The 20,950-nt window shown below is 37.6% G+C and overlaps 4 protein-coding genes across 5 annotated transcripts; 3 read left to right on the forward strand and 1 right to left on the reverse strand.

Annotated features, from left to right (window-relative positions):
* Positions 1-303: 303 nt before the first annotated feature.
* On the forward strand, positions 304-6,736 carry LOC5503896. The gene is made up of 2 exons (XM_001624803.3): positions 304-1,365; positions 5,984-6,736. Exons 1-2 carry the CDS (start codon positions 406-408, stop codon positions 6,017-6,019), a joined length of 996 nt encoding a protein of 331 aa, XP_001624853.1. The 5' UTR covers positions 304-405; the 3' UTR covers positions 6,020-6,736.
* LOC125570095 lies at positions 1,400-5,968 on the forward strand. The gene is made up of 2 exons (XM_048731007.1): positions 1,400-2,279; positions 5,313-5,968. The coding sequence occupies exons 1-2, from the start codon at positions 1,551-1,553 to the stop codon at positions 5,325-5,327; spliced, it is 744 nt and encodes a 247-aa protein (XP_048586964.1). The 5' UTR covers positions 1,400-1,550; the 3' UTR covers positions 5,328-5,968.
* A 583-nt stretch (positions 6,737-7,319) lies between the features above and the next one.
* LOC5503897 lies at positions 7,320-11,900 on the reverse strand. Of its 2 annotated transcripts, XM_001624795.3 has the most exons (6): positions 11,528-11,899; positions 9,670-9,981; positions 8,870-9,013; positions 8,284-8,550; positions 7,887-7,964; positions 7,320-7,772 (listed from the first exon to the last, which is right to left on the reverse strand). In XM_001624795.3, exons 1-6 carry the CDS (start codon positions 11,853-11,855, stop codon positions 7,579-7,581), a joined length of 1,323 nt encoding a protein of 440 aa, XP_001624845.1. In that variant the 5' UTR covers positions 11,856-11,899; the 3' UTR covers positions 7,320-7,578. The 2 variants fall into 2 exon arrangements, with proteins under 2 accessions (XP_001624845.1, XP_048586963.1); XM_048731006.1 differs by lacking the exon at positions 7,887-7,964 and having other exon boundaries at positions 11,528-11,900.
* Positions 11,901-11,927: 27 nt separating this feature from the next.
* Positions 11,928-20,176, forward strand: LOC5503907 (phosphatidylinositol N-acetylglucosaminyltransferase subunit C). The gene is made up of 8 exons (XM_001624802.3): positions 11,928-12,219; positions 13,878-13,947; positions 14,716-14,870; positions 15,220-15,332; positions 15,595-15,650; positions 17,018-17,165; positions 17,910-18,076; positions 18,603-20,176. Exons 1-8 carry the CDS (start codon positions 12,120-12,122, stop codon positions 18,643-18,645), a joined length of 852 nt encoding a protein of 283 aa, XP_001624852.1. The 5' UTR covers positions 11,928-12,119; the 3' UTR covers positions 18,646-20,176.
* The last annotated feature ends 774 nt before the right edge of the window (positions 20,177-20,950 follow it).

Below are 20,950 nucleotides of genomic sequence, written 5' to 3' on the forward strand. Positions count from 1 at the left end.
TTCGCAAAACTCGGATGCGGTTTATCTTCGATTTTCTTCGCGCGGTTTTCGTGGCCCCCTCTCTTCGCACTTGAAAGTTCTGTTGAAAAACGCAACAGTTTTTTTTTTTAACGCATATAATACTCTCAGAAAAAAATACACACACAAAAAATAAATCTCGATTTTGCACGAATTCCAAAAGAAAAGGCGTCGGGCGTTGTGTTTACTATAAACTTGTCAACCAATCAACTCACGTTATATGACTATTAAACAATATACCACCTGTAATCCATGAAGCGTTTGTCTGAGGTAAACAAGCAATTTAGCATAGACACTAAAAATTGCACCAAAACACATTAGACAAAGCCGCGAAAATTAGCAGCAGGAAATAAAACGGAAGAAGGTTTAAGTCAAGAGTTGCACAAAATGACATTATGCGAAATGTTTGCACGGTACAGGTTTGATAATGATGCGGTGAATATGGTATGGCTTTCATTGCATTTGTTTGGAATTTTTGTAAACTATTACGGCATATCTGCACTGAAGCTTAACTGGAAACGACTGGGGAACGTGAAGATCTTGCTCGCAACCAACATCTTCTCTAACATCGCCTCCCTTCTTCTTCACTTGCACAAGCCTGTCAACGCTTTGGTGCATTCATCGTCTGGAATCCAGTGGAACTTTGGAGAGTTTCTCTGCACATTTTTGCCTTCCATCACAAATCTTACAATGGCGGCGTCCACTGTAAGCTTTACGGGAATCATTCTGGAGCAGTATTACAAGAGAATTTATCACAGTGAACTTTCTTTAAAAAACTTGGAAAATGTTGTTGTTTTAATTTGGGCGTGGGCGGGCATAATTTCGGCGCCCCAGTTCTGCGAATGCGGTTCACATGAATTTCTACGTGAAGCACAGATGTGTCTACCGCCCTGGTACACGGACCGCAAAGGCCTCGTCTACGAGTCTGTTAGACTTATTCTTCAGTATGCTTTTCCCATTGCTGTAGCAGCCTCGGCTTTCTTCAAAGATCAAATCGTGCAGCTCACATCGGATGGCTACTCTCAAGTTGCGCAATGCGCTTGTATCAGTGTAAATACCTGCGCGGCGATCTTTTTAGCAGCAGTCATTTATACATATCCCGTTCCATTACTGCGTCCGTTCGCGACCAACCACGCCCTTGTGGATATATCTGGTGCGATGAGCTGCATGGAGTTCCTTACCGTCGTTTGTTGCATCGTAGTGCCATTTGAGGTCGTGGCGATCATAGGCGAAGAAGTGAGCGGGGGAAAATTGCACAGTCGGATACGCGGCGATGAAGATGACGACGATTTGTTAGATTTGAATACTTTTAGGGCAAATGGAAAGGTTCACTTTGGAACTACAGACGAGAATGAATGATGCATAGAATGCATAGAATGATGCATAATGACAGCGGCGTGGTTGGACGTGCCTAGCTTTAGCTCCGCGTTTTGAAGTCGTTGTTTGCACTTTCATGTGCATTAAGTTCATATATGTAATTCAAATATTTAGTGTTGTCGTATGTGTCTATTTGTTCTTTATTTTTTGTGGCCATGGCTTTAACAAGAGAGGTTTTGGAAGAACTACTCGACAAGAAACTGGCGCCATTACAGGCGTCTCTTGACTTTCTAAATGAAAAGTACGACATCATCTTAAAGAAAGTCTCAGATCAAGAGGTTAAAGTAAAAGAACTCTCGAAAGAGAATTCTCGTCTTCATTCGGAAGTGGGGCTACTCAGATCTACATTATCAAACCAAGGGAAATGGCTAAACGATCTAGAGCAATATGGCCGCCGGGAATGCCTCGAGATCCGTGGGATCCCTGAGGTTAAAGGAGAAGACACTTCTCAAATAGCGTGTCAAGTCGCCAACCTAATTGGGGTCAAGCTCTCGAGACAGGATATCTCGACCAGCCACCGCATCAAGCCTAAAAACTCGACGGCAAAGTTCCCGCCCTCCATCATAGTCAAATTTACAAGCCGTGACAAGCGAGACGAAACATACAAAGCCAGGGGGAGGTTGCGTGAGCTCTCCACACACAACGTGCCTGGCCTGGATAGATTTAAAAGTAACTCGATCTATCTCAGTGAGTCTCTCACTCAAAGAAACAAGGCATTATTCAAAAGTGCGTTGGAGGATAGAAAACAAATGAAGTATGACTTCATTTGGACTGCAAATGGAAACATCTATTTGCGCAAGAATGAACGCAGTCCATCGATTCATGTTACCGATGAATCGGTATTAATAAATCTAAGAAGCTCCAGCTTTGTTCACGAAGTCGAAGGGGCGACGGCGATGACAGATACCAACATCTCCTCCAAGAGCGACAGTGCGGCAAGTACAAATACAGCAAGTTAAGAATAAGTCACATAGCTAACATGTATTCTTTCCATCGAAGTTTACAATTAACTAGATCACATATAAGTTCTTATGTTGACTTACAATGACTAGAGTTATCTGTCACATTTGTTCTAAAATTATAAGAAAGAACTGTCGTGCTGTCGAATGCGATTCATGTTTACAGTGGTGTCACTTTAAATGCTCAAAATTGTTGCTTAAACAGTTTAATCATTTATCGCTCACCAACGATTTATGGCTCTGTCAGCCCTGCTATTCTGAAGTCTTTCCCTTTCACAATTTAAACAACAATGATCTATTGGATCTAGTCTTTAATTCCAATACATTGTGCCACTGCTCCCCATTCATTGATCGCGTTCGCCTTGAAAATCTTCCTCATCTAGACATAGTTTCTAGTTTGAATTTTCCGAATTTAAGTGACTTTGATTTAGATATTAATATTCCTAGTCAGATTAATTCAAAATACTACTCCCCCCATGAATTTCACTCGTCTTATGAGCTTTCAAATTTATCAGACAAATCGCTCTCACTTCTTCATTGTAATATAAGAAGTATTTCAAAAAACTTTGATAAATTACAAGATATGCTTTCTACTTTAAATCATCCTTTTAAGTTAATTGCTCTATCTGAAACCTGGCATTCTGACTGTAGAGAGCATATTGCTAATTGTTCTCTCCCAGGTTTTACTTATATATCGAAACCGACTAAATTTTCAGTTGGGGGAGTAGGTTTATTTATAGCTGTTTCTTTTAATTTCATTTTGAGGGAGGACTTATCCATTTCAAATGATCAACAAGAATCTTTATGGGTTGAAATACAAAATAATAAGGGTAGCAAAAACATATTATGTGGAGTTATTTACCGCCATCCAAATAGTTCTCTTGACCCCTTTTTAGAACATTTCTATAAAACCATGGACAAAATCAGTAAGGAGGGAAAGCTCTGCCTTTTTTCAGGTGACATAAATTTGAATTTATTAAATTCAGACTCCCACCAACAAACAGGGGAATTTCTTAATACTTTATTTTCATATTCTTTTCAGCCTCATATCTTGCAACCTACTAGAATAACTGATCATTCGGCCACGCTCATAGACAATATATTTTTTAACTCGCTCGAACATAAAACTTGTAGTGGCAATATTGTTTATCCCTTAACAGATCATCTTCCCAATTTTCTGACAATAGATTCAATTAATATCAATGTCTCAAAAAATGACTTCTACCAAAGGGACTATTCTAGGTTGGATCAGGAAGCTTTAATTAATGATTTTAGCCAAATTGATTGGTCTTTACAGTTTTATGGTATGGATAATGTTAACGATATTTTTTCCTGTTTTCTTGCTAAGTCTAATGAAATAATTAATTCCCATGTTCCAATGAAAAAACTTTCTAGAAAAGAAATTAAATTCAAAGCAAAACCTTGGATATCCAAGGGCATCAGAACTTCGATTAATTATAAGAACAGGCTCTATAGGAAGTTTATTAAATCTAGAAATCAATATCATTTTGAAAAATACAAAATCTATAGAAATAAATTGAACCATTTAATTGCAATAAGTAAGAGAAAATACTATGAAAAGTACTTTAATTTTAACAAATCTAACATAAAAAATATCTGGAAAGGGATAAAAGAAATTGTCGTGCTAAAGCCTAAGGCTCATTTCACACCTTCAAAAATTGTATCTTCTAATAAGGTTTTTACCAATGTAAATGAGATAGCAAATGAGTTCAATTACTTCTTTGCTAATGTTGGCAGAAATATCAGCAACAATATTCCAAAAGTAAACACTTTATTTTCAGAATTTCTTCCAACAGCTAATTCTAACAGCTTTCTTCTAGCTCCCACATCTACAGAGGAAATTAGAAGTATAATCTTAGGAATTAAATCAGGTAAAGCTTGTGGTTCTTCTAGCCTTCCAATTACAGTTCTTAAAATACTAAGCTCTATTATTTCAAGGCCTCTGGAGATATTATACAATCTGTCCTTTTCTTCTGGCATTGTACCTGATGCCTTCAAAATTGCACGTGTCATACCTATTTACAAATCAGGCTCTCATTTTGACACTTCTAATTTTAGACCAATATCATTATTATCTATTTTTAATCAGTTACTTGAAAGGTTAATGTATAACAGAGTCATAAAATTTCTAGACAAATACGATATTTTGTACAAAAACCAATTTGGCTTTCGAGCCAATCATTCTACAGAACATGCTCTTCTGCTTATTACCGATAAAATCCAAAGATCAATTGAGGGTGGTCAATACTCTTGTGGCATATTTCTTGATTTTAGCAAAGCTTTTGATACTGTTGATCATAAAATATTATTAGCAAAACTTTATTCATACGGCATCCGTGGCATAGCTTATGAATGGTTTGTTTCCTACTTATCAAACAGGCAACAGTTTGTTTCTATTGGTAATGTGTCATCTGCACCACTACCAATAACATGTGGAGTGCCTCAAGGTTCAGTACTTGGTCCCCTTCTCTTTCTTCTGTACATTAATGATTTTAATAACTGCTCCAACTTATTTGACTTTCATTTATTTGCTGATGATGCCAATTTATTTTGTGCCGATTCTTCATTGACATCCTTAGAGACCAAAGTAAACACAGATCTGTATAATATAAATCGTTGGCTTTGTGCAAATAAATTGGCTTTGAACATCAGTAAAACTAATTTTGTCATTTTTCGACCAGCACAAAAGAGGCTGGCTAGTTCTATTTCTTTATCAATCAATAATAATACCATTAAACAAAAAAATAATATCAAATATCTTGGTGTAGTTATTGACTCCTTTCTTAACTGGAAGGAGCACATTAACCAGTTAAGTAAGAAAATCTCCAGAGGGGTCGGAATAATAGCAAAGCTGCGTCACTATGTATCACCAACAATTCTCACTCAGCTATATTATTCTCTAATTTATCCATTTCTTACTTATGGTGCTATTATTTGGGGCAACACATATGAATCAACAATCAAGCCTCTTTTTATTTTACAGAAGAAAGCTGTTAGAATCATAACTTTCTCATCTTACATCGAACATACTTCTCCTATCTTTAGAAAACTAAATATCTTGAAATCTCCTGATCTAATCTATTACTTAAACACAATATTTATGTACAAATTTAATTTGAATCTACTTCCAACTCCTTTTGATTCTTTTTTTACTACGGTTGCTTCAAGGCACAAATATAATACAAGACTGGCTTCTAAATCATCGTACTGCCTCCCTTTACCTCGAACTAATTATGGAAAGTTTAATATTCGTTTTAAAGGTGCCTCAATTTGGAATAACATCAAAGAACCTACCAAAACCATGCGTTTGCCTAGCTTCAAGGCTGCAATAAAGACCTCAATCCTTGAAAATTATTAGCCTCTATCTAGTTTTTTTGTTTTATTGCATTTTATTTTGCTGCTGCTTTCATGTATTTTGTATTCGTGCCTTGTACGTCCTTGCTATACGCTCCATTTAATTGAACTATTTTGTGCTGCCTAGCCAGATTAGCTTTTTAGTTACTTCTAGGCAGCCAATACCCAAAATCTGTAATTATTATTTATTTTCTTACTGTAATTTCTGTGTGTGGTATAAATAAAGTTATATTGTTGTTGTTGTTGTTGTTGTTGACGTGGATGAAAAGCGTTTAGTGACATGTGCTTAAAGCCGCATTGTCACCAGTTTACTTCCGACGGAAACCTCAAACGTTAAAAGACAAAAGAATCTATTAGAATCCGAGATATTCAACAGGCCATCCACTCTAAATTATCAATCACATCCTCAAAGAGACTTCCAATGAAATATTTTTCGCGTTTTCCGTTAGAAATCATCGAATATTGTTACGTAATCGACCGGAAGTAAACTGGTGACAATACGGCTTTAAATGAAGGGGTCTAAGAGGATAAGGAACTGAAACGGCACAAAAGCAACTTTGGGGGAGGGAAGAGCACGGGGAAAATCAATATTACGAGGAATGCTAGGGAAGGTCAGGGCGCTAGCCATTGACAAAGAAATCTCTTCTCACTACCGTAATTGTTAGAAGTGTATAAGCGCCTTCCTTCGAATAAATGCCTCGCCTAATGTGTAACAGACTTGATGATGAAGAGGGCGTGTTAAAAGGGAAGCCACAAAAACTGACTGTACTACCCGCACAACATTTTCTCATTGAAAGCTTGTTTTCTTAGGATTCTTGGAGGATTTGTACTCCGTGTAGGTTTTGCAATTTTATCTAGAGATAACTTATATATGCGCCCCGTCTGGGACATTACGGTTATCCACGTTTCAATTTCACCAAAAAAAAATATCGTAGAAAAGGGCCAAGGGGAACATGTACTTTGTTGTAAGAAATTCGCAAAACGGTAATAAAATTTGAAGAGGTTGAGTAGGGGACTGCCTTTTATTTTCGGCTCTCAAAGATTCGAGAAGCAAACAAACAAACAAAACAAGTTATACATCAGAAATAATTGTAAAAAGGCAAATAAAGTCAAGTAAAGGTAATAGCGCCTTAGGTAACGGGATCTTAAAAAAGCTCAAAACGTAGAAAGATCACTCTAGAGCTTTTATGGACAGAGTTATGGTAACAAATAGTTTGAATTTGTCTAAACGCTCATCGAGTGTCAATCTAAGCGAAATGAAAAGTGGGGGGAGAGGGATTTTTTAAGAAAAAATCGAGAGGTTTACGAATTCCTAAAGCATGCCGTATTTCGGATCTATTGGAAATGTACTAAATGGTGTTTATACTTTGACGGCACAATTTCACCCTCCCCCTCTCTCATCCTCGGTCCACGCCTAAAAGTCGAGGTTCTCGCATGACACCAACAACCACCTCCCAGTGACAAATCCTAGAGCAATTGACAATACAATACAACTGATATTAGAGCTCAAAGAGGTAGACCACCCTGAAAAGAAAGCTATAATGTATAGCAGTAAACAATACGTCATGTAGCCTTTGCAAAAGTCTCGTGTACGGAAATAAATCAAATTTAATGTCAATTTCTTTAAACTAGTTTATTGCTACAAATTCATTTGAAGCTGTGGGTCCGGTTTGCAAAAGAACTTCCCATGCTTTGCAAAATTGATGAGAAGCTCTGTGTTTGCATTCCCCTATAGCAGGGGTGACCAGGGGCGGATCTAGAGGTAGCCCGAGCCCCCCCCCCCCCCCATTTCCGGGATTTAGCTTAAAAATCCACATCCCGTTTATCTGCTATTTCCTATCAAAATACTTTAGAGCCTATCCGCAATTAATGGCATCCCTAATTCATTAAGCATATCATAAAGGTGTCCAATTGATAGGTTTGTCCTTAGCTCCCATTTGGAGAGAGCACCATCTGCTGGGTTATCCGTTCGCTGGTCCAGGTACTTGATATCATCTGTCGACATACCAATCTTATCAGCAAAACGTTTCCAGATGCCATCAACTGCAATGAAAGGTAAAATAAATTAAATGGAATGGTCTAGAAAATATTATACAGACGGACGGACGGACAGACAGACAGACAGAGGGACGGACAGACAGACAGACAGAGACACACCTGTAAGAGCTCGTGTCAGCTTAGCACGGACAGAATACGGCATATCTCTAGACTTAAGAGCTTCATTCAGGGCTGGACCTGTGGTCCAAAATAGATATCAATCTTAACATTAAGTAAACATTATGTTCAATATCATAATCCCTTAAACCAGATAATCCAACAACCACTTAATCAATAGACAATCACTGTAAAATCAAATAATTACAAAATCAATTTAGCCAAACAACACACAATCACCAATAATCCCACACACTTTAACCAAATGATATTACAATCACTTTAACCAAACGATATCACAATTACTTTAGAATTTCCCTTCAACCTCGGTTTGATGATATACATGATTGCACAAACCACCATTAAATTCAAATGGCATGAGGTAAAAACGGTCTTCTACCTGTTATGCCAGCTGGAAGAAGCTGACGCATTCCTTTGATCACGTCTGCTCCATTACTACAATTCCTCAGTATCCCTGTGAACTCTTTGATGGACTTGCTCTTCACAGTGTCGGTAAACAGAAGGACTTTGGTTGCTGTGGCAGCTGGTTCATGGGAAAGACTGTCATGCAGTTGCTGTTTTCTCAGACTGTCTTCATCAATAAGTCTAGCGATATTTTCAATGTCACTCTTTGAAAGGTCGCCCATACGTGTTGGTACCTTTTGTTCTATGGAAACATAATATCATAAGGTTATACAGTTATCGATACAGTACTACTGACAAACCTTGGGGGCAACTAAGGCATCATACTCAAATTTTCAAAATGCTACACCAACATACAATGCCCCATAGTTTATATCAGCTTCCTAAAAAAAACATTAAGGCATCATACTCAAATTTTCAAGATGCTACACCCTTAAACACTTTATATCGGCTTCCTAAAAAGCCCCACTATAGGAGTCAGATGTTCTGCCTATTGAGTTTTCTTTCCACAATAACCTATAGTCAAACGTTTTGCATTGTTGGTTAGCTTTCCTACACTTTACCAAGAGTCAGGTGTTTTGCCTGGTTGGTGAGTTTTCCCACAGGTCCATCTGAAGTATCATGGTCTACTTGGCCATGTGCAGATGTCTCTTGCTGATTAGATATATTATTGGCTCCTGAATTCAAGGTATTCACTTCAACTTTCTCTGCAAAAAGGGGTAAATAAAATTGTTAGAGAGAGATCATGTTTTTGGGAATAAAACTGTTCCATGATGTGTCTTACTGTAGCAAAAAGTATAGGTACCTTATAGAAAAATTATATAATATAATAATAATAATAACAACATCAACAACAACAACAATAACATAATAATAATAATAATAATAATAATAATAATAATAATAATAATAATAATAATAATAATAATAATAATAATAATAACACTCACAACAACAACAAAAACAAGTAGAGGGAAAGGTTCTTTATCTCACATGGATCCTTTGCTTAAGCTAATTATTCAAATGCTGCTGATGATGTTGCTGTTTTTTTCAACCACTTTAAGGACAAGTATGTAAATAAGGCACCATAAGGTGGAAGCCAGATTTTTTTGGCAGATAACGGCGCAACTAAGAAAACCGTGAACACCAGAAATGTGTATGGAATGTTTGTTCCAACCAATCACTTGCGAGATATTCAAACGAAACACATCTCAACAAGTTTCAGTGTCTGAATTCTCATGTATGATTCGTCAGAAGACAATAAACATTCCAAACATATCTTTAGGTGTTAACGCCTTTACTGGTTGCGCTGTAAGTTGCCCAAGGCAACCCTTATATCATTTATTTTCCATACTCAACTCACCGGCAGGGGGAGATTTGGCCACATTTGGTTCCATACCAAAATCTTTGAGTAAAACCTTTGCCTTGTCAGGGTGGACCATCTCAAGGACACGCGCAAAATGCTCATGGGCCTGTGGCCCTTTCTTAAGAAGAAGTGCCAGAAATTCATCAAATTTTTTCTGAGATCCTGCTGGAAAACTATTGATTGATTCTTTATCTGTTTTATCTAATACTATTCCCAACAGAGGGAGAATTCTGTCAATGTCCATGTCCCTAAGCATCTCACGTGAGGTTCGTAGCACCTGTCTGTACTTCTCCGAAGATGTCTGATCATCTAGAGTGAGGAGAATAAGTAGGTGATAAATGATATAGAATTTGTAGCTACTCCTACCTATTAAGTGGACAATCTGAAAATACATAATTATCTCACATAATTGGAAAAACACACATCCAATTCAAAGAAACAACATTTAGAGAATTACTTCATAGAACTAGAAACAATATCTTTCCTCACACACCACAATACAAATCCTCTCTTTGACTTTTCAATACGTGACAACAGAAGTATTTTGTTGTTCATGGGATGCTATTTGGTCTTTGTTTCCGTACATACTTCAGGCTGGGTGATGTAGGTGTATTCTTACCAGAGGAAGGTCATTATTAATCAGGGAGAGGGCTGGGTTTTCTGGTCAAATTGACCCTCCCCCAATCTAAAGCAAAAAAAAATGGTGACCAGAAATGTGTAATGAAAGTGACATCAGAGCATCACATTCATTTATCTACCTTGTAGGGGGTCTGGGGTTCTCCCGAAAAAAATGATATTACAGACCTTAAGGAGGCTCGGTAATTTATCAAGAACACCTGTTCAGAGAATAAGGCCCTTCCTTAAGCCCTGTATCAAAATTTGAGCCCCCCCCCCCAATAGATCCTAAAAAAATCTTAACACTCCCCCAAAAATAAGCAGCCCTCCCCCGTTAAATAATGACCTTTCTCTATCCCTTATGGCCTACTACTGGATAGCCAAACAATTCCTAAATTCATTTGCAGTGTAGCTTGTCACATGCCCAATACATAAGTTTTGAATGACTGCAGAGAAGAATGGCCCAGAACTAACTGTATATTTAGCATTGCATCATTTTCACAAAGAAATCAGCTTGTCAATTAACTGGGACGGTCCAATTATAGGTCGAAATTTCAGTGCAATCATAAGTACATAACGGTCAACTCTCCGGGAATTAGGCGGGATTCTCAAGATTTTGAGCCCCTTCTCCGCTCTCCCATTTTGAGCACCAGATCTCCCCCTTTTTTAACAATTTTTGTAGCTTCCGAGAAATTATTAATAGAAAATCGATATTTTGCCTATTATCTGGATTTGTGCGCACCTTCTATAGGGCAAATGCCCACAAGGGTATACCAAACCCACCCCAAAAAATGAATATATATCCCACCCCTTCCCCGGCAAAAAATTTGACAAGCCTTGAGATCTTGGGAGGTTGACAGGTATATACTACTACTACAACTACTACAGGTATATACTACAAATTTTTGGCGGGGAAGGCGTTGGATATATCCATTTTTGGGGGGTGTTAGATTAATTTGAGGGGATAAATTGGCTTGCAAGCCGGTAGCATTACTTTCTGTAGTACTGTAAATACCTTTCATGTTGCAGAACATCCAGACATTTTGTCCATTTTGTCTGTTTGTTGTTCATTATAGTTCAATTATATGAGGGTTCATAAAAAAGCAGAAACTATGCAGATGATAACTTATTTGAGTATGGACGAAACTACCGTTAACTGAAAATCATAAATGACAAATAAGTAATTAAGTAATGGCCTAATCTAAGAGGAATCGTGGCAAGCTATATATTATGAACATACCACCGCTAGCATCCAGAGTTACATCATCGGGTACTTCGTTTAGCAGAATATTCGCCAAATGACGCTGATTAGACATATTTAATGCTTTTACGAACACTTCGAATGCGTGTTCTCCTCGTTTTGTCAACATCGTTAGGAGTTCTTCCGCTCTTTCCTGGCGGGTTTTAAAACTTTTGATTTCCTCTTCATCCGATTCAGACAGCAAAGATGTTAGGTTATAAAGTACTTTATGAACTTCCAGATCTCTTGCGAGCTCAACTCGGTGTTTTCGGAGTATTTTTCTGTGTTCTTCTTTCATTCCTTGCTTGGCGGAATTAGCAGAAGCCATTTTGAAAATCTGTAGTCGAGTTTTTTTTCAGGGAATTTCCCTTCAACCTCGGTTTGATGATATATCTTTGACCTATCGGGTTCCCTGTGTTGAAAATCAAACATGGCCGCCTTGTTGTCATACAACTCCTACTTATTCTTCATAATTTAGAAATCTCATTGCATAATCTGCCGTGAATATGAATCAGTATGGTTAAATAACATGACTGTTTAGAAAGTTGATTTCGGAATTGAGTGTTACGCTCACATTAGTGAAACCGGGAAAATGAAGAAGCGGAGACCTTGGCGAAAGGTATTATATGAAGACCAGGATTACCCCGACAACCATGTTGACAAATCTTTCTTAGAGGAGATGAAAAAGAACCGTAAGTTACTAGTGTATGACCGTTAAATGTATTATCTAGACTTGTCTGTCTGTCTGTCTGATCCCGTGCAATAGTCGGTGTAAGTTTTTGTTTTTCCTTCTTAGCTATTTGTCTGTCTACTGTCAGGTCAATAGATGGGGGTGGGGCACAGGGGCACGTCCCCACCCAATCCCCCAACAATATTTTTTTTTTTGAATTATAAAGAAATAAATAATGACCAGTAGGGGGTGGCTGGGTCCCAATATTCTTAATGTGCCAGTTATGTCTCCCCCCCCCCCCCCCCCCCCCCCCCCACAAAAAATATATACAGTTGAACATGGATTTTACAATATGCCTCAGGAGAAGGGTCAGTACCCAGCTCTTACAAGCTGCAATTTGATTGGGCAAATGAGCAACATCCGCACCTCGACACAAAGAACGAGAAGAATAGAGTCAAAAGAACTCCTTTGTAGAACAAAGATAATAGGAGACAAAGCAGCTGCGTACTTACTCCAGGAGAAGGAAAATGTATCCTTAAATTGAGGTATCATTGCAAAGAGGTCCTCGATTTTTTTATATCAAGGAAAATCTGTTGAAAATATCGTTGCAGCGAGGTCGGGTTAGTTATCAACTTTTACAAAATAATAATATGGTAAATCTGCTCTGTGTATGATGTACAGGTACTCTCTGTTAGACTGTAAATCTGCTTTTAATAAGATCTTTTAAGTCAAAAACTTTGACTTGTTGTTAACTGTTTTGTACGGAATTTTCGATTTTCAACTGAAGATCGCTTTTTATAGCAAATGTCCAAATTTCGCCAGATATGAGATTTCCAACTTTGATTCATGATATTTTGTTGACAGTGTCAAATAACAAGTCCTCACACACTTTGGTAGATCATCTATCTGTCATTGAGGTGCAATTACGTGCAAGTGCATGCACAATAACGCGAAGGTGCATTACGCTCTAGAGTAAACTCCATACTTTTGAGTTTGAGGCCTTAAATTAGGAATTGCAAAAATAAAACTTGCAGGAGATAATTCAATCTTTTATCTTTTATTTGATATATAGTTTGTACATGTAGTGAAAATTGCGGCGCGACAATATTTTTTTTTTTCGGGGACATGTCGTTGACCTTTAATGAGACCTAAAGAGGCTGCTACAGGTCTGCCGTGCGTCTGTCTGTTCATTAATCCATCTACCTGTGAAATGTCTGTTTATTTGTTTGTCTCTCCCTCTCTATGTTACTGTCTGTCTGTGTATGTGTACATAACTGTCTGTCTGTCTGTGTATCAATATGTGAAGCTGTTTGGCTATCTGTCCAGGGGCGTGTCTAGAGAATAACACAGAAGAGTGGGGTTCAGAGCAGTAAATTATTCTCAGCAGAACTGCTTTGCTCAAAATGGCATCCTTAGTTTTGATTATAGGTTGCTAGATCCATCTAAGAACTTTTTCTATCCAAATCTGCACAGGCAATTAATAACCTTCAACCCACATGAACAGGGTAGGGTATGGACCCCATGAACACAACCCTATGGACACACGTCTGCTGTCTATGTAATTGTCTTTCCTAAATTGCCATTTTCCCAACCTACGTTTATCTTTAGCCTGTATACAGACCTCCGTAATTCCTTTACAGGCTATATCTTAAACATGTATTTTTAATTGTTATTTGCTAGTTCACACAAGAACGTATAAGCTGCGTGATGTCATTTGGGAGTCAGGAGTTGTCTCACAACAAATAAGCAGGTGACTACAGTGCCTTAGGAGACCTCAAAATATTTTGGGGCACAATACAGAAGTATTAAGAAAATATTAGGGGCAAAGCCACGCCCCTACTGGTCTTTTCCTTATAATTTTTGAAAATATTGGGGGGGGGCACATGCCCCCAGTGCCCCACCCCTTGCTACGGATCTGGACTATATAAAATGTGGCTCTCTTGTGTCAAATTAACCAGCTCAATCTCTCAGAAAATTTGAAGACAAGTTCCTTAGGGACAACCATGAATAAGGCAAACCAGGATATGAAACAGTATATCGTGATCCTTTGGGAAAATTAAATATAATTTGAGGTTGTGTATTGACTGTTCTTAAATAAAGCTGGTTACATTACTAAAATAGCCTTGTAGGGTACTAAGTTAGCATATATTGAGCCAACAGTCACCCTGTATTCATGACCATGTGGTCAGTGGTCGTGGGCTGGGTGATGGCCGCCATGATTACGGAATAAAGTGTTGAAGTAAAGTCTTTATCATCCTTTGACAATGGTGCTATAGGATAAAGTTTATACTATGTCACACTTAATTTTGTTCTGATGGATAGCTGTTTTTATTTGTTGTTAGCAAAATACCATTTTTGGGATAGAGTCCATTCCCTTCAGCTGATTTAAATTGGGGAATCTATATAACGGCAGATTGAAAAGTATGAATATTCAAAAAATAATCTCCACTTGAATGAATACAATAACAAAGGTCGCTGTTTAAGAGCTTTTTACCATTCTGGTTTTGATTGATTGCAGTGTTTGTATATTTGCCTCACTATTTGTCTACATGGAACAAGATAATCTGTCCCCCTCCACCCTCTTGATGATATCATCAGCTCTAACACTAAGTGGCTACTTGCTATACGATCTCATGGACCATGGAGAGGCTAGGGAGAAGTCGGGGAGAACTAGTAAGTTCTAAATAGATCGATATTTATTTGCCACAAACAACAATCTTAATCATCATCTCATCATCAGCAGTGACTCATAATCTTCACTATTCCATCATCATTCTGTTGTATAGTACATGTCTAGCGCATACATGTTATGGCTTCATTTTTCTTTACACTATAATGTCTCATGTTTTTCGATCCACAATTGAAACCATCACCACAGCCGTCATGCTGTAAGTAATGATCATTATCGCCACCACTATGAAGATATATCACAAGCATGATAATTATCACTATTGGCAGCATAACACCATCATTAGCATTATCTTTATGATCACTGGAGATAAGAAAATATTTATCTTTTCAGGGATGGATGATGTAAAGAGCATGCTCCTTGTTCTTGGATGTGTACTATTCTTCTCCCCTGTTCTAAAGAACCTCACAGATACCATAAGTACTGACACTATCTATGCTATGACTGTAAGTAATCTATACCTGACGCTATCCCTGCCAACCAGAAAATGAAAAAACATTGAAAAGTGTTATAAAAAATACTTTGGGAGGTATAATTTAGGGTAAGGTAGAGTTGAAAATTGTCCTTTGGTATGTTCAGGGTATGGCAGGCTCTTGTACCCATTCCTCTTGAGTAAATTTTCTTTTCATTTTGTGAGTTATTCAATAGTGGCTTTCTTTCATAATCTTGATTCTCTGATGTCTGTCTGTTTTTTTGTTTTTTTTTCAGGCTGTTATGCTGGGGATGAATTTGCTGTTTCATGATTACGGTACAAGTGCAGCAATGTGAGTGTGGCTTACTGAGTTGAGTGTGAATGAGATAATGTGTTTACCATCTAGCCAGTGTGTCCATTGGCTAAATTCCATGGAGATCCACAGGTTACATGAATGTGCTGTATAGTGTGACTGACAGTTTATTTGTAATGCAAGGTAGCCTACATACAGTATGTGTTACCTTATTACACTTAATTTTCGTGACGTCAAAATTACGCGATTTTAAGATGGCAATATTTTGTGACACTTTATTTTCGTGATTTTCCTATTTTTGTAAAAAACAGATCACTTTATTTTCGCAATTTTGGGATAAAAAAATCAAGCAAAACAAGTGGAATTAAAATGCGCTGTAATCATCAAAACTGAAACAATATGTAACAAAAATATGCGTGGGTTAAATTTAGTTTTATAAAAATCTATAAATGCAAGTCCAACTCAACCCCTTACCGTACTATATTGTACATTAGTTGACTAAATAGACAAGGTGTTTCCATAAAGCCTATTAAATGGCCAATATCCCCCCAAAGGCTTCTTATGTACTCACTTAATTTTTGCGCATCCTAATTTTCGCGACACTTAATTTTCACGTCACTTCAATTTCGCGAATCTTTTAAAATTGCGAAATTTGTGAAATTAAAGTGGCGCGAAAATTAAGTGTAATAAGGTACACCGTTTTATTCATCTGCTATAATCTCAGCTGGTGTGAGGATGGGAAATCAGATATAAGACAGTAGTTGAACAAGATCAACAAGGTCTAGGCAACATACTTTAGGACTTCTTTAATAACATAACCAAGCCTGCTACAACATATATCCCATCCTCAGGGACCCAGGGCTTCGGGAAGGTCAGAGGAGCCTCCGCAACGCCCTGAGTCCGCGAGGATGCATATATCCTCGTATCTATATAAACATAAATATAAACACAGCACAGAGACTAAGACACAACACAGGGTCTACTACTACTGCATTCTTTAATTCACCAGATCAGTCAAGAATCATAATCACAAGACACAAATAAATGTTTAAAGTTTATTGATTTGTTGCTAATGAAATCATAAAATAACGCAAGAACAAGAGATGTGATTGGTTGAGAGACTCGAAATAAAATGCAGTATACACCTCCTAGGAGGTGGATATTTTCCGGCGCCCCGAAATCGAGCAAAATGGTAATTTGCAATTGTTTCTGAAAAGAAAATTGCCCGTTTTATATACTAAGATAATTAAACCATTTCCATTTTGGCGTATAGTGGCCTTAAAAATATCTATATAATATCTGTAGATATTATTCCACTATTCACCTCAATAAAAATGGTGTAATTGTTAAATATTTGCATCTCCTATATACTGTGTCACATCACTTCTTACTTATTTTGATGGCAGTGTGTCTAACTCCGCCTCCCTCAACTCTGCCACCTTTGCCTCAGTGTGCCTTGCCTCCAGACTACCGACAGCATGGCACGCCTTTGTCACAGTCATTTTCGCTATGCAGCTCTTTGCTCTTTTGCCAGCTCTTCGTCAGCAAATCAAGGTTGGCTTCCTGTCAACATTACTGTTTGATTGGGGGGGGGGGCATACCCATTTGTTTTAGGCTTGTACTAAGTATTCTACTGTGGGTTGCTAGAGGAAGGGCAAAGCATTATTGCAGGGAAAGATACTGGAGTTCCTGTGGGGAGGGAGGGGAGTGTTAGGATTTGTTGTATTTTTATGGATTTCCTTTACATTTCTTCATGTTTTTGTGAGCAAAATTTCTTAGATTTAGGAGGGAGAACTATTAACACATTAGACCTGACTATGGTTAGAGATATGTAAAGCATTTAGTGGAAAACATAATGCTTTATTAGAGTAATGGTTCTAAACAAATTTCTAGAACCATACGTTGGTAATCGTATTATGACTTACCAATCGTACATATTACAATGCCTTTTAAAATAATATTCCATAATTCATCCTCCCATTTAATTCTGAACTGCCATTTGACTATACCCATTTGCTGTTTGGACTAACAACATCTTTTAAAACAGGTGTATGTATTTAGAGTAGAATGTTAAACTCAAATATGATACTCACAAAGCTTTCCACCCCCCTCTACCATCCCCTGAAAAAATCCTATGCAGAGTATTCAAACCCCATTGATACTAATGGAATTTCCTTGAACCACCTCTACCCATCTAATGCTGATTCATAATGCATCTAATGATGGATTTATTATTAAGTATACCATTACCAATTCCTTTATTATACCTTGTTTCTGCATACTCGTTGTTTTTCCCAGGCTAAGCTGGGCCTCTTGCACGTGCTATTCACGTGCTGTATGGTGGGCGTGTCGGCCTTTCTTTTGTACCCCTTGTCACTACTGATGGCCTCTCTTTTTGTGATGATAATTCTTGATGTCACACTTTTATGCCCGTTGTGGCTCGTTAAGCTACAAGACTTGAAGAAGTAAGTGAAAGTTACTCTCTTCTCATTGGTCAAAATAATGAACTCCTTGATTTTGATTGGTGGGGAAAATTTTGATAGACAGTCATTTGAATAGCATTTGATTTTGTGAACAGCTGAACGCCATAACAGGCGACTTGCAGTAACAGATCACGTGATTTTTGCGTGTCAATTTCGCGTGTGCTCAGGCTTTCAGCGGCCAAATAGCAATACCAAAAATCAACTTATTTAGCGCTTACTGTACGTATATACCTGAAAATTTATTTGCTTTCGCTTAAAGATTCTATTTCTTCGTCGTTCTCTGGCGTGACGGGCGCATTCACAAATGTGTTTATTTTGGCTTGAATTCGCCACCCGTCACGTCACGTGAACAGATAGTGTATGTCGCCTGTTCCACCCTGGATAAATAACTCACTAACTTCAAGAGTCCTAGAGACCAATTTTTTAGTCATTTCTACTCGGACAACTCAAACTGGAGACTCTCATTGTTATATGCTAATTTATTTTTATATTTTTGTTTTATCCCTAGCAACATCCACGGTCCCTGGGACGAGGCAGTTATAACTGAGTAGACACCATATCATCATACGGCCATTCCTTAGAAGGGTTTTGTCTTGTACTTTTAAGACTTTCTGTCAGCCCCGTTTTTGTCGTCCTGGCTATATACAAAGTGTGACAAAGCATCTATTGGTGCATTCACACCAAAATCATGTTTAATAGTTAAACAAGTTTTTTTCTTGCCTGATAACTTGCCAAGTTTCTCATTGTGTTGAATTCTTACTAGCTAAATGATCCATTTGTAACATGTGAAGTAGTCTATTCAGTTTTGTTCTTGGTTCTGTCCACTCTTGGTAGATTGAGATTAAAACCAGTTTAATTAAACTAGAGCTTTAATTTGGTTTAAGTGATGGTGTGAGGGGCGGTATATGTCTATTGAGTAACTCGGGGAAATAACTGTTAATTTTACATTGAAATTTGCATTGGATTTTTGCTGAGAGAGGGTATAAACCAATGACAATTAAGTTGCATTTTGTTTTCTACCTCCCATAGACTCGAAATCCAATACAATACAATAACCTTTATTCATCAAGCGTTACATTCTAACCGTGAAAATTTTCTAACAACGGCCCTCCAATCCTATCCATCAAGGCAGTTTTACCATAATAGTAATGATTACGCCTTCCTTGGCAACCCAAGAGAATGGTTGCATGGGAGGTCTATGGTGTAGAGTTTCCTCACCATAATCAACAGGGTGGTAAAGGGTATTTTCGTGAAACGAGATTTGGCCGTTTTTCACCCTACGAGAAACGTGAAATCGTCCTTTTCGACGTCCGTGAAACGTGATTTAACGATTTAAAAGGCCATTTTTTCGGTCCGTGAAAAAGCCATTTTACGCGGTCCGTGAAACGTGATCCATACCTCCCTTTACCAGCCTGAATCAACATAGTCTGAGTATCAGGCCCTCAGGGGAGGGGGGGGACTGGGGACTCTTCTCCCTCCCCCCCCCCCTAAAAATGGCTTATACTTAGGCTAGAATCAATACACTCGAACCCTGATGGCGTACTTTTTATCATTTAATTTAAAAAAATATATTTTACAGAAAGTTTAAAGAAAAATATTCTTACTGCATTTTCAAGGCCATTGATAAATACATCATTAATTTATTGTGGTATTGTAGTGGTATTGTAGTGTAGATTGGATAACTCATTTCAATCAACAGGAAATAATTTCACATCATATGGAAACTAGTCTTACAGAATCGAACCCTGATGGCGTACTTTTTATCATTTAATTTAAAAAAATATATTTTACAGAAAGTTTAAAGAAAAATATTCTTACTGCATTTTCAAGGCCATTGATAAATACATCATTAATTTATTGTGGTATTGTAGTGGTATTGTAGTGTAGATTGGATAACTCATTTCAATCAACAGGAAATAATTTCACATCATATGGAAACTAGTCTTACAGAACAATATTTTTAAAGCAGCGTTATTTATGGATGAAGTTACAAATAATTATCCAAGAACATAGCATTACCGTTGTAGTCCAATTGTTATAAATGTTAAAGGAATTAAAAAAAGGGGCGATGCAAATGGAAAACCCTGGAAGCTCATTTTGAGTGGCTACCGGCGGTCACAAACAGCCGTATTTGGCTGTCCTCTTCCCCTCCCGTAACAAACAAGAAACATTTTTTATATCATTTCCTTTTCATGGTTGTCGGCAAAACACACTAGTAATTAGTTGTTGAAATATCCACGCGCTCACCAAGAGACCACTCAAAATATAACAGTTTCGATGACCTCTCTGTTAATAGCGTCGTATCTGATCACTCGGGCTCCCTGTTGCTTATAAGCTGTGTAGTTCCCACGGGAGCTTTAGATATGCTTTGCGCATGCGTGAAACAAATTAATCTTTGCGCATGCGTAATAGTACCTTACTTATTTCTATAGAAGTTTGGCAGAAGTGGTGAACTCTGAAACCCAATTTTAAACATGTTTTGTTAGGTGAAATGTGAAATAATTAGCATTATCTATACTTTTTTCTGTTCGTCAAACGGTCAGTTCATTTATGTATCACTCCTTGTGTATAGCAAGTTGTTTTCGTTATATTCATCAAAACGTGCGTAAGAGGACAAGAATCCCAATATTTATCTTAGGATTAAACTGTCTGCTCAGATAGATTCAATAAAACTGTTTTTATAGAAAAAAAATATATGTTTTTCAGTAAATACGCCTTATTCAGTGAAATACGGAAAACTAAATACAATGGATATTTTTGAAAGTCCAAAGGGCTTTCGTAAGAATATTTCCACTATTGCATCTATACAAAAAATATCGCAAATGATTTCCGAAGAATACGGACAGGCGGTTTTAC

This window comes from Nematostella vectensis, chromosome 8 (genome assembly GCF_932526225.1).
Source record: "Nematostella vectensis chromosome 8, jaNemVect1.1, whole genome shotgun sequence".
Lineage (NCBI taxonomy): Eukaryota > Metazoa > Cnidaria > Anthozoa > Actiniaria > Edwardsiidae > Nematostella > Nematostella vectensis.

Excerpts from the sequence above, each read along its gene's own strand:
- LOC5503896 (XM_001624803.3), top strand. The coding sequence starts at position 406 with ATGACATTATGCGAAATGTTTGCACGGTACAGGTTTGATAATGATGCG. Across the intron at positions 1,366-5,983 it reads TTCACTTTGGAACTACAGAC|GACGTGGATGAAAAGCGTTT; the intron begins GAGAATGAATGA and ends GTTGTTGTTGTT.
- LOC125570095 (XM_048731007.1), top strand. The coding sequence starts at position 1,551 with ATGGCTTTAACAAGAGAGGTTTTGGAAGAACTACTCGACAAGAAACTG.
- LOC5503897 (XM_001624795.3), bottom strand. The coding sequence starts at position 11,855 with ATGGCTTCTGCTAATTCCGCCAAGCAAGGAATGAAAGAAGAACACAGA. Across the intron at positions 8,551-8,869 it reads GGCAAAACACCTGACTCTTG|AACAAAAGGTACCAACACGT; the intron begins GTAAAGTGTAGG and ends ATGTTTCCATAG. Across the intron at positions 7,965-8,283 it reads TCTTCCAGCTGGCATAACAG|GTCCAGCCCTGAATGAAGCT; the intron begins GTAGAAGACCGT and ends TTTGGACCACAG.
- LOC5503907 (XM_001624802.3), top strand. The coding sequence starts at position 12,120 with ATGAAGAAGCGGAGACCTTGGCGAAAGGTATTATATGAAGACCAGGAT. Across the intron at positions 12,220-13,877 it reads AGAGGAGATGAAAAAGAACC|TTCACACAAGAACGTATAAG; the intron begins GTAAGTTACTAG and ends GTTATTTGCTAG. Across the intron at positions 17,166-17,909 it reads CTCTTCGTCAGCAAATCAAG|GCTAAGCTGGGCCTCTTGCA; the intron begins GTTGGCTTCCTG and ends TGTTTTTCCCAG.